The sequence below is a fragment of the Schistocerca gregaria genome, chromosome 2 (genome assembly GCF_023897955.1).
Source record: "Schistocerca gregaria isolate iqSchGreg1 chromosome 2, iqSchGreg1.2, whole genome shotgun sequence".
Classification (NCBI taxonomy): Eukaryota; Metazoa; Arthropoda; class Insecta; order Orthoptera; family Acrididae; genus Schistocerca; species Schistocerca gregaria.
Genome location: NC_064921.1, coordinates 766,930,377 through 766,946,577, shown reverse-complemented (window position 1 = coordinate 766,946,577; position 16,201 = coordinate 766,930,377). Strand labels below are relative to the sequence as shown.

Below are 16,201 nucleotides of genomic sequence, written 5' to 3'. Positions count from 1 at the left end.
CAACTGATGGTATCTGTGAGTTCAAAGTTAGGTTGTTAAGCCCCAGCAACACTGCAGCCACTCTTGACCACATGATGGGGGGAGGGGGGGGGGCTGCTGTGAGATCTCAAACAGATGATGAGTCTTTGCTACCTGGACCACATTGCTATTTTCCAGAAGACACTTGAAGAGCATCTAAGCTGCTTGACAACCTTGGTTAAATGTGCCCATGATGCAGATTTGCATATGAATCTGAGAAAGCTCCTCTTAGTCACCCAAGAAATGGAAATCTTGTGGCATATAATTCACAGAAATTGAGTCTATATTGATAAAAAAAAAAGTAATAGACATAACAGATTTTTTAACTCCTTGGTGTATTCACAATACAAGAGGCTTCCTCAAAATGTGCTCCTGCTTTAAACATTTCATACAAGATTTCAGTTGCAAGGCAAGGCAATTACAAGAACTATTGTTTGGAGATGCCAGAATTTCTTGGGGTGAAGAGCAAGACAGATCTTTATCCTTAAGAAGGCGCTGGCATCTTCACCAGATTTTGTACTTTTCGATTAGAACATGAGACGAAGTTACAGAAAACTTCTAGTGTTTACATGATAGGTGCAGTTCTAGTATAAATCCAGGAAGTAGCTGAAAGTGTAATTATTTACTCTTCCAGAGTACTCTCCAAGTCTGAGAAGATTTACTACATATACTCGAATCTAAGCCGCACTTTTTTTTCTGGCTTTTGTAATCCAAAAAAACTGCCTGCGGCTTAAAATCGAGTGCAACGTAAGCGGAAGGTTTGAAATATGTTGGTAGGTGCTGCCACAACTAACTTCTGCCATCGAAAATATGTAGCACTACACAGCCATGCTTTGCACGCATAAAGATAAAGTAAGCCATGCCGTGAGCGGCGACAGGTCGTAAACACACATCATCAGCATGCAACAGTACAATAATGCATTTTCAGCTAGAGTGACAGAAACACCCATAACAAAGAGAACGGCACTTATCAGATCAAAGAAAAATAAGCAATCGTTCAAACCAGACGAAGCATGTGAAAAGGAAGGGAACCCGTATAAATACAGACGGAGCGCCTGACGCATTGCAATGGCTACCTGGTATAGCTTAACTGATAAGCTTATGACTCAAACCAAACTACTGTAGCTGTGTCGTCATTCATTCGACCTAAATTGTGTCTCATATTACAATCAACCAGCCTTGTTTAGATTTGGAGGTGCAGCTTTAAACTTTTCTCTTCCCTTGAATTTTGAGTCTCAAATTTCAGGTGCGGCTTAGATTCGAGTAAATACCGTAGTTTACAATTGTGAAATAGTGCCTTGCAGTTGTTTGTGCTGTCAGTAAATTCTGACCCAATTTATAAAGCCAGTGGGTAAGACACTCAGCTATTACACAGAATGGCAGTGATTCAAATTTCTGTCTGCATATCAATATTTTGCTTATGTATGATTTCCTTGAATTTTGTAAGGCAAATGCTGGGTTGTTTCCTTTGAAAATCAACTTCCTCCCTTAATCTGAGATTGTGCTCCATCTCTAATAAGCTCATTGTTGATGGTATGTTAAATCTTAATCTTCCTTATGTTTTATATATGGTAAACCATTCACTGTTGTGAATGACCACCATTTTCTAGGCTGGCTGACAAGCCTCGAAGATGCATCAGGATGGTTGGTGAGATGGGCACTCAAGTTCAGGAATACATCACCACATACTATACAAAAATGGACACAACCACAAGGATACTGACACCATGTGTGGAAACCATAGGAAGAAGAGTATAACATGATCATATCCCAGTCAGTGCACCAATAACACCAACTGTAGGTGAAAAAAGGGCAGATCAACCACTAGTGAAACTTGTAGGGGCCTTAGAGAAGGGAGAAACTGTAACAGAAGAATCAAACTAATAGAGGGAACCCTGTATAAAAGGAATTGTAACTGAATAGAACAGAAATGGTTGCTCATCATCCAAACTCATTTATGGCCAGCCATACTAAAGTATTTTTATGATTCTCTGACATTATATAATCTGTGATTTGTGAAGATCTTTGATATATTCAGAAACATTAGGTTTGGCTAAATCTGTCAGACATCTTGAAAGCCACAGTAGAGAATGCTGATGAAGAAAGCATATGCCTCAGTTCACCTCAGGGCATCCGGTACCAATACCTGCTGTGGTTGCTCAATTTTTCCGGATCAGAATAGACCTATTGGTTTCCCAATTCAGTGGATTGGAATAAAATGGACAGTATAGTGCATGAGTAACTCATCTGCGATGCTGTCACCAAGGCTGGTCTTACTGTGCAAGCACTAGAAATCATAGATTTTTTTTTCCAAGAGTGGTGTCAGAAAAAAAATTGACAGTGCAACATCATCAATACATTAAAAGCTGCCTGACCCCACCAACCACCCATACATACAGGCCAATGGCCTACTGAAACATTTAAAGAAGACATTTTCAGATATATTCTTGATGTGTATTGACATCAAACCACTGAGACTGGGATATGATACTGCCTGTAGTGCTTTCACATGCAACCAGCAAAGGAAGACAGTATGGTATCAAACTGTTTTACATGGGCCACAGTCAAGAGTACGAAAAACCAGGTGATACTTTGCTTTAGTTTCTGCTTGATGATCTTCAAGATGATTGTCTGGATCAGCTCATCACCAGAACTGAAAAAGAAAGACTGCTGACATGCATATGTACCTTCCATACTCTGGATAAGAGTATTGGACATTTGTGGAAGGTCATACTGTAAGAAAAATTATTCAGGCAGTACTTTGGCTCATAATGAACTCTGTGGTACATTTCAAACAAATCAACAAAGTTGAAGATAGTGATATCACATCAAGAGACAGACATGGGCTATCAATACAAGGAATATGAAGAACAACTGAAGATCACTTTATTTTGATGGAAAAAAGCTCAATTGAATGTCGCAGTGACTGTGAGGATGTGATACTACCACTAGATAATAAGGGATACCCAGTAACACCATGTAAATGGTGACTGATGAAGAACAGCTCACACCCAAAACAGCTGGTATGTAGGTGTTGCTTAAGACAAAGGTTAGAGGTCCATCAGTTCTGTCAACATAAGAAGAGCTGGTGGAAACATGACAACAGGTTGGTGAGACTCAGCAGTGAAGCTGTCTTACTTCTCCTTGCCAACAACGCTAACACAATGACAATAATGTAAGGCTCAAGGATGGATTACAATGTGCCTACTGTGATAACACTTTTTTCACAAGAGGATTTAACATTTCTGATCATGAAATTAAAGAACATTAAAATACCAGGCCTGGATGGTATATATCCTGAATTTGTAAATAGGACAGAATAGCTTATAGTACTGTCAAACGGGGTGATTTCGGACGGTTTTCTTGTTATTTTCATTGTAACTTTCATATATATTGTTAGATTGAATAGATTGTTATGGAAGTGGTAGGGTATATGTGTAACAAATAAAATATCCCAGAACCAGAAAGTGTATGTGTAGGTATATTTACGTGAGGCAATTAAATAAAGTGTCCGAAGTCACCCCAAGGATTGGGGTGATTTTGGTCATGTGTTTTTTAAATCTCTGTCCGAAGTTACAGTATATAGAGGGCGAATTTGGACAGTTATTGCCTTTTAAAAAAATTCTACATGCTTTTTTATTTGATTTTGGTGACATTGTACACATTTTAAGTTAGCCCTTTGTTACGAATAAGGGACATGGAATGATATAATGAATTTTATATATTGCAGCTAAGTTCTAAACGAGCTCAATTAATATTTTCGCTTAAGTGAACAGAAAGATCTTATGACTGTCATTTGAGGAATAAATGCACCCATTCTTCTCCTGGCAAATTATTACAAAATTTCTTCTCTTTTCAGCCAGATTTGTCAAGGTAGCCTTTAACTAAATATATAATATACAATTTACTAAAGGGAAATCGCCAAAGTGCAGTCCTCAAGCAACCTTGCTTCAACATTTCTTCTTCTTCTTCTTCTTCTTCATCATTTAGCACTGGCTGTCCTTGTGTGCTTTCTGCACTTTATTTTGTAGGGTTGAGTTAGGTATACCATACAAATCTCACGCTTTTCTGTACAATAAGTTACCACTCTGGATATCACTAACAGCTTTATCTAAAAGTTCCAGCTCATAATTACACCCTACTGTAGCACCTCTCCTACTCTTACACATTCTTGGCATTGTCCGAATTCACCCCACACAGTACACAGTTTTACAAAAACCATCATTATTTTATAACCTTGCACAAGAAACTTAACAAACTTGTACAGAAATGGTCTCAATGCTGTTAGCTACTGAACGCATAAACAATTATGGTTACAATAACTTCCCACTTGGCACAACAATGGAAAGTTTCCACTTTATGGTAATGCATGGATTTTTAACACTGAGACTATTAGTCAATTATTCACCTAGGGAAACAATTGTTGTGGGAAGTGATAAAAACTCAATCTTGCGCTTAAAATAACTGGCGCACAGATGTTAAAATAAGTAACTCTTCGTTTCTATGCAGTGGCAAAGAGCAAATAAGCCATACTGTCAGAATTCGCCCCGGTGTCCAAAATCACCCTGGTTCATGGTACAGAGAAGTATCCTTGTGAGCCAGAAATTATCACAAGCTGTAATACTAAGCAAAGGTGCAGATAAATATCTGACAGCTCTTGGCACCTGCAGATCAGTATCTCTGTTGAACACAGTGGCTAATATCCAGGCAAGATTTAATGCAGTCCTGAACTTAAATCTTGCCTGTCATTCAATAGCAGTCAACTGTGATATAAAATGACAAAGTATTTTTCATGTAAGAAACCCAAAGCTTATCCAATTATTATCTTAGAAAGTTATTTGCAGTCTTTGAATTTATTATTAGATCCACTTACAATAAAAGACAATACTGTACATCACTATTTGTAAGATATACTTCTACAACAATGAACTTTTGCAAAAATGAAAAACAACAAACATCAGGTTTACACTTTTATAGTTTATTGTAACCTGTATTTACACACATCCATGGTCTCACTATGTCACTTTTTGACAAAATAGCATACAGTGGAGGCATTGAGCAATTGACAAGCACATAAGCTGAAATGAGAATGTAGCTGGGCTTTTGACAATTGTCTTTCTTTGGAACTAACTAATCCAAAATCGTAGGCTATACATACATCGCTACACTGTCTTAGCCAACTACATTGTCTGACATTGCAGTCTGGTGGGAGTGAGGGATTGTGTTGGGTGGACTGGGTGAGAGGAAAAAGGAGGCAGGTACAGGGAGAGTCGGGAGGAGGGAAAGACAGCTCATGGCTGAGAGTGTGATTCCACAACAGAATGTGTCAGGACTGAAGTATCAGTGAATTCATCACAGCATAGGCCATTTGAGTTCCATGTAATATGCAGTGAAGTGTAGTAGTAGTAGTAGTAGTAGTAGTAGTAGTAGTAGTAGTAGTAGGTTGGTTGGGTGTGTGGGAGGAGGAAGAGGAATACTGCACTGAGGAGAATGTGAGTGTAGATTGATAGGGTGAACCAAGAGGCAAGATGTCAGGAGCGGAGGTGAAGGTGGAGGTGGAGGTGGTGCAAGGACTAACAGAGATTGAGACCAGGAGGATTGTGGGTTCAAAGAATGTCTTGTAAGGATGATAATTCCCATTTGTGTAATTCAAAGAAGCTGGTCTATAGCAATAAGTGTTTCAGAGGGGAGAAATTGGCCCTTGCCACGTGGTGGCTGCCTCTATCTGAATTAAAGATGAGTATTATCATTACCCATACATGATGTCCTTCAATCCCTGAGTCTATGCTGGCCCCTGTCTCATGCCCACCTCGTCCAAAACTTATCCATATATGTCCTACTGCATCCATCTTCTTCATGTCACATGGAGCTTTCCCTACCAGCATCAGGGCAAGCTCATTGGTGCAACATTCCTGTCTTGTTCCCTTGCAGTCTCGTCTTCCCAGCCATCAGCCACTCTTTCTTCCATCATTGAATCATTCTTCTTGCCTCTTTTATTCTCTCACTGCACTGTACCCAACACCCCAGTCAGGCTGTAGTGCGGAGAGAATATTTCCAGCCAATAAAATACACTGTGTGTGTGTGTGTGTGTGTGTGTGTGTGTGTGTGTGTGTGTGTGTGTGTGTCAAGAGGACACTGTCAACCACTAAATGCATCAGCTACATGGTAGGAGGCTACATTCACATCTTGAATTATTTGTATCCCACCCAAGACTTTCTAGTGTTAAATTAAGTGTAGTACTGCATAGAAGCAGGTAACTTCTTGAAAGACTAGAAGTAAAATGGAAAATATCCACCTCTAACATCTGATGTATAAGAAAGAGAACATTCTGTATGTTGAAACTACTAGCAAATCCTTGTTCTTCCTTCCATACATACTCTCAGTATATACTGCTTATACCTATATAGTCTCACAAAGGGCATAATAATAAAAAAAATAGAGATTTTAATTTTTGAACAGGAAACTAGAGACAACAGATACATGGTAGACTATTGTTTGTTCACTTCATAAGTTATAAATTTGGGAACATGCCTTGTGTTCAATGTTTTCAAACTACTCATCATTGTGGACAACAAAATCCCCAATGATCAGTCTTCTGTTCCATCCAGTAAGCTACTCTTATGTGGGGTTCAGGGTGAATTTTTTCTTACGCTCCCTATTTCGTAAACCTCATCAGTCCTTTCCCATCATTCCTCTTCCTTCCCCTTCAACCCTTCTGCCAAAAGAAAAAACCACTGGCTCTGAAAACTTGCACTTTTTGTAATTTTTGTATGTTCCTTCCTTGTTGCTGTGTGGTAAGTATATTTTCCACCTATATTAAAACATTATAAGTGGTACATAGTAGTCATAGTTCAGCATGTCACTTACATTGTGTTATTTGTGTGTTTGCAGAGCTGGATCTTATACCCTACATTGTCACATTTTTTTGCTGCATATTCCTTGGCCTGGAAATGGGAATTGGAATTGGAGTTGGAGTTAACTTACTGTTCCTGTTGTATGATTCAGCTCGGCCCCGGTTATTAGTAGATGAAATGGATGTAAGTATTGTTAAGAATCTAACAAGTAAGAAGCAGCATAGATGAAATTAAAATATATTACTACTCTTCACATAGAGGAGGCATTGAACACCAGACAGGCATATTTAAAAGTGGACTGTTAGGTTTTCGAGCTATCAGATGGAGTTCATCAGAGTGAGAAACAAAAACAACACATTCTTATGTGCACCACTCATACATGCATGCCCATTGTCGTCTCCAGGCCTGTAGCTGCAAGGGGATGAGTACCAGTCACAGTGGTGGTGGGCTGTGGGGCTGCAGAAGAGTTGTGGGGCAGAGAGGCAGAGGGGTAGCACACAAGTCGTGGGTAAGGCACTGTAGCACTGCCTTTGGTAGCATGTTGGGGTTTGGTGGAGACAGGATGGTGGGCTTCTAGGTGCAGCATTGGTAGAGCTGTACTGGTTGAGGAGGGGGGGAGGGAAGGGAGAGGGTGCAATAGAGATAGTACTGTGTAGGTACTGTGGGGATAGAAGGTAGGTACAAGGTTGCAGTGGGAGCAGGATAGGGGATGGTGACTAGTGAAGGTTGTGGTAAGATGGTTGTGAGAACAATGGATATGTTGTAGGGAGAGTTCCCAGCTGGGCAATTTAGAAAAACTTGTGTTCATGAGAAAGATCCACATGGTGTGGGATATGGAACAGCCACTGAAGTCAAGCACACTGTGTTTGCATGGCATGTCTGGCAACAGGTAGTCCAGCAGTCTCTTGGTCACATATTGTGGATAGCCATTTGTCTGGACACAGCTTGTCAGTGGTTATCCTATGTAGAGTGGCACCCAATAGCTGCAGTTGCCTTAGAAGACTACATGGCTGGTCTTTGATGGGGAAGGAAGCACCTGTGACAGGACTAGAGTAGATGATGGACAGATTTTGCATCTGGGTCTTCTACAGGAATGTCAGCCATGGTGCAAGGGGTTGGGAGCAGGTAGGACTGGGACAGACAAGGATACTGCATATGTTGGGTGTGGGGTGTGTAGGTGAATGCAACTGGGAGGTGGGAAGAGGGGGGTGGAGACGGATAGTGGGCAGGATACTTCTCATTTTGGGCATGAAGAGAGGTAGTTGAAACCATGTCGAAGAATGTGTGTGTTGCCCCATCAACCTGCAGAACTGCAATCCTCTATGTATATATCCAGTGAGCACAGTGCAGCTGTACATGTTTGTATATATGTGTGTGGGGGGGGGGGGGGGAGGGGAGGGGTTGTGTGTGAGGAGGGGCAGGGGGGTTTGTGTGTGAGGAGTGGCAGGGGGGGGTTCTGTGTGAGGGTGAACAGGGGGTGCATGCTCCTGTGTGCACATGTGCCTAAGTGTCAGTGAGTATATGGGAGATGGTATGTGACTGGTTTGCCAAGGCATGGGAGATCTGTTTATGGACAAGGTGTGGAGGGTAATTTTGGAGTGTGAACGGCTCAACAAGATCCTTAGTTGAATTGCTTATTGCAGAAACCATGTAAGTACGCTTTTCCAGGATGTTGGGAAATTAGCATTGTAAGTTGAAGTCTGATCTCCTCCGAATATTTTTGAATGAAACTTTAAGGTGATAGAAATGTGTACAAAACACGACATAATTTTAAAGAAATTTACTATGCTATAAATTTTTTTATGATATTGCACTTTTCCTGTAAATTTCTGCAGCAATAATTTAGAAACAGACAGGTAAAATGATTAATCTTTGAAGTTTTAAGATGAAAGACTAAGTAAATAACAATGTTCTATTTATAAAAATGTAACAGCCATACATTAGTGAACCACAAAATACAAATTTGTACGGTAAATGCCTTTCTGGCTTTATTCATCCTCTGGAATGTCCTTGACAGTTTCTTTCTCAGATGTTGGCCATTGAATGATGCTGTCATAAAATTCTTCATAACCAACAGTGTAGTCCACTGATTTTATCAGGTCATCAAGTTGATTGGAACCTAAAACAAAAAATTACGTATGCAAAAATCCAGTAAGTGTTTGTAATGCTACAAAATATTGTTTTTACTTGCTCACTAGTTTGATATCTGACTAATAACATTACTGAGATTAATGTACCTTTCCCAAAGGTAAGCCTTCTCAGAAGATAGTTCAGGTAGGCTGTCAGTTTTCAATAGAGTGAAGTCTGTGAAAATCCTCCAATAAACGCCTTTGTCACAACTTTCCCTTGAGTATCTTTAGAGTACAGGAACTGTTTGTAACTAGATGCCTTGAATGACACTCTAAGTTCTGTTGGTACATCCCTGCCTGACGTCAGCGTTTGTAGTTTTATTGTATGATGTAGGCCACCAACATTTAAAACACAATCCGAGGTGAGATGATAAACGGAAAAATGTCCGAACGCACTTGCCGTCAACATGAACTCAGAATACTGATGTGGAGTATAAATTCTGTGCACCTTCCTCAAGAGCCATTTAGTACTTCCAAAATTCTGTCACACGGCGAAAAAATGTGTCCACGGACTGGAAGTTGTGCGTAATCATCTCAAACTGACCTCTGTTACAGAGATTCAATAAGAATTGCACAACCGTGTGATTCTTATTTTTGTCAGTTGGCCCATCGCAAAACCACATAAAGTGCTTGATATTGGATGGAATTTCAGTGTTAAAGTAATGTAGCAGCAAAGAACAGACTTTATTTGGAACTTCGTGCACTTCTCCCTCATGGTACACATACAGTTTAAAACAATTAGTTTTTAAATCATGTACTGAAAAAACATTTAACTAGAGCTGTCTCATAAAAAATACCTCCTGTACAGGTATATGAGGCTAAGGCACGTTTTGTGTGAAATCAAATGCCAATGACACAGTGTCATCGTCTTTGTTCTGAGATGCTTCTTTCATAGCTGAATAATATTTTTTGGGTCTTCTGCTATGCAAAACCATTTCATTTGCTACATTGCACTTAACATTTTCACTCGGAGCTTTGTCTTTGTTTTACAAATGAGCTTCCACATGATGAGCAAACGTCAACTTGTGGCCGACCAAATGAATATGAGAAGTTCTCTTTGAAGTATTTGTAGTAGAAACTATACTTAACTCTGTCTTGTGGGTCAGGGTTATCTAGAATGAACATATTGTATATTTTTACATCAAGTTGTGCATCAAGATTTTTTTTTTGTTTGCCTATGTAATGGGTTACTTTCACATCAAACATTCTTAGTTTGTTTATGAATGTGTACACAAATTTCACTTGGAACCAACTTCACACTTATTGACTTTCCCCTGCTGTCCACTGGGCTTTTATTAAGGACAGAATATTGATTGATACTTTTAATTCTGTTGTCTGAAATGCCAAAAACTTGAAAGAAAACATTTCGACATACTAGAGTTAGAACACCTTTCAGTTTTAAATTGGGTTTATGAGAGGGTAATTTTTTGTTGTTACATAATTTATCAATAAACATATCAGCATTTTTTTTGAATCTCATCTTGACCTTGTTCCTCTACATTAGGGTTTTTACGCCTATGTTTTACTGCCATAACCTCAACCAATATTTGCATGTAGTTGTCTTGTGTGTTTTTACTCTCCAAAGAATGAATCTTATTCCAGACTGCCTGTATAGATTCTTCAGTAAGTTTTGAATGACATTTATAGCTACACTTACAGTTTACAATGTTTGGTGGGGCTTTCTGGGTGACCTCTTTTCCTTTGTGGGGCACATACCTCAGTCTTTGCACTCTAGCTTTCTGGACATCATCCCACTTGTACTTTTCTTCATGCCTTACTCTTTATGCTTAGGATTAGGTTCATCGTCTGAACTGTCAGATGTGGTTTAAGAACTGCACACTACTTAATAATCACTAAATACACCTATATTTCCACTACAAGCACAAACTCCATGTTTTATTACCATAACAACAACAGACTCAGCAAAAACAAAAGAAGGTTCATGAAACACTTAATCCTTACAGGGCCACCAACCATCATGAATGGAGGAATGAATTTACTGCCGAAAGAACCTAAGTGACGGTGCTTGGGTTCTTTCTGGAATAAACACATTATTTTCACAGTTGCCTAATAGCACTTCTTATATGGAACATAGGCTGTTTCTGCAATAAACAATGCATTTATCTCCAAATAGTAACATCCCATCAAAATCTCCATTTTGTTAAAAGTGCCACTTAGGTGGTTTCTGAAATAAAAGATTCAGTTATGGTGAGGGCTGCTTGTCAATGCAGTTGTGATGTCACAAGTGGCTAGGCTGCTTGGAAGGGACTTCTCAGTGTGGAATGGGTGGCAGCTATTGAAATAAAGATACTGTTGGTGGTTGATAGGTTTGATATGGATGGTCATTATTGGGGAATGTGACTTGTTGGGGTGAGAGGCACCAGTGATGTGAATCGGGTAGCAGCTATTGAAATCCTGGAGGAATATGGATAGGGTGCCCTCATCCTTGTTTTAGATCATAAATATGATATCAGTAAATCTGAACCAGGGAAGGGTTTGGGATTCAGAATAGTGAGGAAGTTTCCTCTAGATGGTTGATAGATAGTTTGTCGTAGGGAAATACCATGCGAGTGCCCATGACTGTCAGTATGTAGAAGTATGGCTCACAGTTTATTAACAAGAAATGAAGAAGTACTGCGACCTGTTGACTGACAAATTCCATTGTTTTCAAAGTCTAGTGGCAGTCCCCTCTAACCTAAAATGACATTGTGATAAGATAATATGTAGTAAGATATGTAGTACTATCTACATCTACATGTATATTCTCAGGCCACCATTATTTATGGTGGAGTGTACACTGTCCCACTACCAGACATTTCCTTTCCTGTTCCATTCACAAATAGAGGGAGAGAAAAATGACTGTCTGTATGTCTCCATATAAGCCCTAATATATATCCTTATCTTTGTGTAGTCCTTTCATGAAATATATGGTGGTAGTAGTAGAACTGTTCTGCAGTCAGATTCAAGTGATGACACTCTAAATTTTCTCAATAGTGTTCCACAAAAAAATCATTGCCTTCCCTCCAGGGAAACCTTTCTGAGTACCCGAAGTATCTCTACAATACCTGAGTGTTCTTCAAAACTACTGGTAACAAATCTAGCAGCCTGTCTCAGAATTGCTTCAATGTCTTGCTTTAATGTGACATAGTGCAGATCCCAAACACTTGAGTAGTACTCAAGAAGAGGTCACACCAGTGTCCCTTATGCAGTCTCCTTTACAGATGAACCACAATTTCCCAAAATTACCCCAATAAACCAAAAAAAGTTAACCAATTGCCTTCCATTTCATATTGATCTGCAATATTATGCTCAGACTTTTATTAAAACGATTGTGTGAAGCAGGACATTACTAATGCTATGTTCTAATATTACAGGTTTGTTTCTCCAACTGTCTGAATCAATGAGCATTTTTCTACATTTAGAGCTACCTTTTATTGATCTCACTAACTAGAAATATTGTCCAAGTCATCATGTATTCTTGTACAATCACTAAACGATGACCCCTTCCTGTACATTTTAGCATCATCAGCAAACAACCACAGATTGCTGACCACCCTATACATGAGATCATTTCTGTATACAAAAAATAATTGTATTCCTATTATATTTCTCTGGAGCACTCCTAATGAAACCCTTGTCTCTGATGAACACTTGCCATTGAGGACAACATATGGGATTTATTGCTTTAGAAGTATATAAACCACTCATCTTTCTGGGAACCTATTCTAACCCTTTGTTAACAGTCTGCAGTGAGGGACCATGCCAAATGCATTTTGGAATCCAGAATTTTTGAATATACCTCTTGCCCTTCATCCATAATTCACAGTACATCATGTGAGAACAGGGCAAGCTGAGTTTGGCATCATCAGTGCTTTCTAAAATTGTGCCAATTCATGGACAAAAGGTTTTTGGTCTCGAGGAAATTTATTATATTTGATCTCAGAATATGTTCAAGAATTCTGCAGCAAACCAATGTTAAGAATATTGGTCTGTAATTTTGTGGGTCCATTCTTTTACTCTTCTTACATACAGGAGTCATATGCATCTTTTTTACAGTTGTTTGGAACTCACTATTAATTCATGCAAACTAAGTAAGGAGCCAGTGCCATTGAGTACCCTTTGTAAAACTGAACTGGGATTCCATACAGACCAGCACCGTAATTGTTTTCAACTCATTCAGTTGTTTTCCTGTTCCAGGGATGTTTATGATTATATTGCCCATCTGGGAGTTTTGCGTGATGGTCAGTCGACAGCATTTTTATGTAATTCTCCTGTGTAGCTGATTTCTTAAAAGTGAGATTTAAAGCTTTGGCTTTCCTTTTACTATATTATACTGCCACAAGAGACTGGTAATAAGTGACTGAGTGGGGGCATCAAACTCACTTTGCGATTTTACATAGAACCAGAATTTTCTTGGGTTCTCAGCCAGATCGTTTGCTAAAGTATGACGAGGGTAGTTGTTGTATGATTCAGGAATAGATCTCCACCAATCTTTGTCTGTCATCATTTGTGCGCGCTCTAATATTGAACCAAGAGCACAACAGTTGTTGCTTCCTCAGTATTTTCTGTTTTTCTTTGTTAAACCATGTTGGGTCTTTTCTGCCCTGAAACCACTTGCTGGGCAGATACATCTCCAGTGGATGATTTACAATCTGTTTAAACTTTCCTCATGAGATTATTTTCCTAGCATTCTTGTCTGATTTATTTAGTAACTATAGTTGCTATTAAGGCGTCATGATCACCAACCTCAATCTCTAGACTGACACCATTGATGGGGTCTAAAATATTTCCATTGTGTCTGGGGTATTGAAGTAGCTGCTCAAGACATGTTTTCAGAAAACATGATCAAAAGTACTTAGCAAGACTGACTGTCTGTACTCACTGCATAGAGTCCATAGACGTTCCAGTCGATACTTGGTTGGTTAAGTAGTATTGCATGATCTGGATATTTACGCACTGCTGACCAAAGACTTTCTTTCAATGACTCTAAAACTGTCACAGCGGAATTGACTGGCCAGTAAAAACATTCAGCAATTTACTTGATAGATGATACTCTATAAGATTATTTTGTGCACATTGAAAGATCTATGAATATGATTAAAGTACTTCTGTGCAGAAAGCTTCAATATTAAGCACAACTCGTGTATTTCCTAGCTATATTAATTGCTGTACAACCTGATAACAGGAAGTAAGTAACAACTCACTGAATAATAGAGGTGCCCAAGTCCTTGACAGGCACATAAACAAGACTGGAAATTTTGCTAACTTTCAAACAAATCCTCTTCCAGAGTGGGAGAGGAGAGAAAGAAGCCAGGGACCCAGAGGGAGGAGGCTTGGGAAAGGGTAGCTTATGGGCAGAGGGAGGCAGTAGGTCCACAGGATAGGAATGTGGGAACAAAAGGCAGCAGGTCATGAAAGAGGAGTGTGATGTGGGCATTGGCACCAGTGATGATGACATTGGAAGAAAGGATTGTGACAAAAAGGGGTGACAAAACAGTGGAATGGAAGACTGTGGGGAAAAGGATGTACGTACAGGATGTGTGAAGTTAAGATTCTGGGGTAGGTTGGAAATGAGTGAAGGATGAGGGTCTAGCATAGATTGAAGCCAGGAAGAGTGTGGGAATGAATGTGTTTCAAGGATAACTACACTCTGTACACCACCTTATGGTGTGTGGTGGAGGGTTTTCTAGTGCCACTATCTGTTCTCCCCTTCCCTGTTTGTTTTGCAGATGCCATGTGTGAAGAACAATTGTCAGTGAACCACCACATTAGTTCTAATTTTTCATGTGTTGTCATTGTGGTTATTTCACAAGTTGTATGTGGAAGGAAGTAATACAGCGACCAAATCTTCCTGGACCATACTCTTGGATTTTCAATAGTACACCTTTCTGTGATGCACAATGGTTCTCTTGTTATGTTTGCCACTAGTTTGTTTAACAATTCTGTAATGCTCTTGCATCAGCTTAACAATCTTGTGAGACAACACCCTGCTCTTAACTGCATTCTCTCACTCTCTCACACACTCTTACTCACTCTCTGTCCCCCTCTCCCCTCTCTTCCATTAATCCAATCTTGTAAGGGTCCCAAACTGGTAAGTAATACTCAAGAACAGGTGGAACAAGTGTTTTGTAAGCTTTTTGTGGATGAATTACTTTTACATATTTGGATAATTACTCCTAGATATTTTGTGGTAATTACTATTCCCAGTAACATGTCACCAATAATGAAATCATCAACTAGTGGTTTTCTTTGCCTATTTATGTGCAATACATTACATTTATTTACACTCATGGTCAATTTCCATCCTCTGCACCGATCATCATTCCTCAGTAGGTCTTCCTGAAATTTGTCATTGTCATATGACATTACTACATTTTTATAAATGACTGCAGCATCTGAATACAGGCTTGTAGAGCTTCTGATATTACCCAATAGATCATTTATACAGTTTGTAAGCAGTAAGCATCCTATCACACTTCTATGGAGTATTCCTGAAATTACCTTTGCACCTGTGTTGTTTTTTTTCCATTAAGGACAATGCATTTAAGAAAAGCTGGTGTTCAGGGGGATGATCCTGATGGCATCTGTTGTGAACTGCCACTGAAACTGAGTATGTTGTTCTCAGCAGCCATTAAAATTGAGCATGTTAAACTCAACAGCATGTTCTGCCACTGGGTGGTCAACTCTGCTCTTGACCACAGTTTGGCAGTGGCCATTAATTTGTGTGGACAGCTGGTTGGTTGTCATGACCACATAAAATGCTGTGCAGAAATTTAGTCGAGCTGATATGACATTGCTGCTTTTACAAGAGGCCCTGCCTCTAGTAGGTTAGGGTAAGCCTGTGGCAAGATTGGTGTAGGATGAGCTGGGTGGGTGTTTCAGATAGGTCTTGCACTTGGCTCTATCATAGGGATATGACCCATATGGCTTGGAGCTGAGAGTGGGTGTGGGGTAAGGGAGGCCAGGACATTACATAGAGTGGATGAGCTGCAAAATACCACTTATGAGGGCTGATAAGATTTGTAGGTAGGATGTTCCTCATTTCCGTGTGTGGTGATAAATAGCGGAAGTGAAAGATATGGTTGAGTTGTTACAGTCCAGAATGATGTTGGGGGTGCTCCAGCACAGCTTGGTTTTTGGGGAGTTGGGAGGATTAGGGATACATGAGGATGTGCCATGGAAAATAACCTGTGGAATATG

At 39.6% G+C, this 16,201-nt stretch overlaps 1 protein-coding gene across 3 annotated transcripts in view; it reads left to right on the top strand.

The window, feature by feature from the left end:
- The window catches only part of LOC126334991 (sodium-independent sulfate anion transporter-like), a 206,127-nt gene that overhangs the window by 179,680 nt on the left and 10,246 nt on the right, over positions 1-16,201 (top strand). For all 3 annotated transcript variants that reach the window (XM_049997806.1, XM_049997805.1, XM_049997807.1), the window contains one exon: positions 6,910-7,055. In XM_049997806.1, the coding sequence (XP_049853763.1) occupies positions 6,910-7,055 (146 nt within the window). The remainder of the gene's footprint in view (positions 1-6,909; positions 7,056-16,201) is intronic.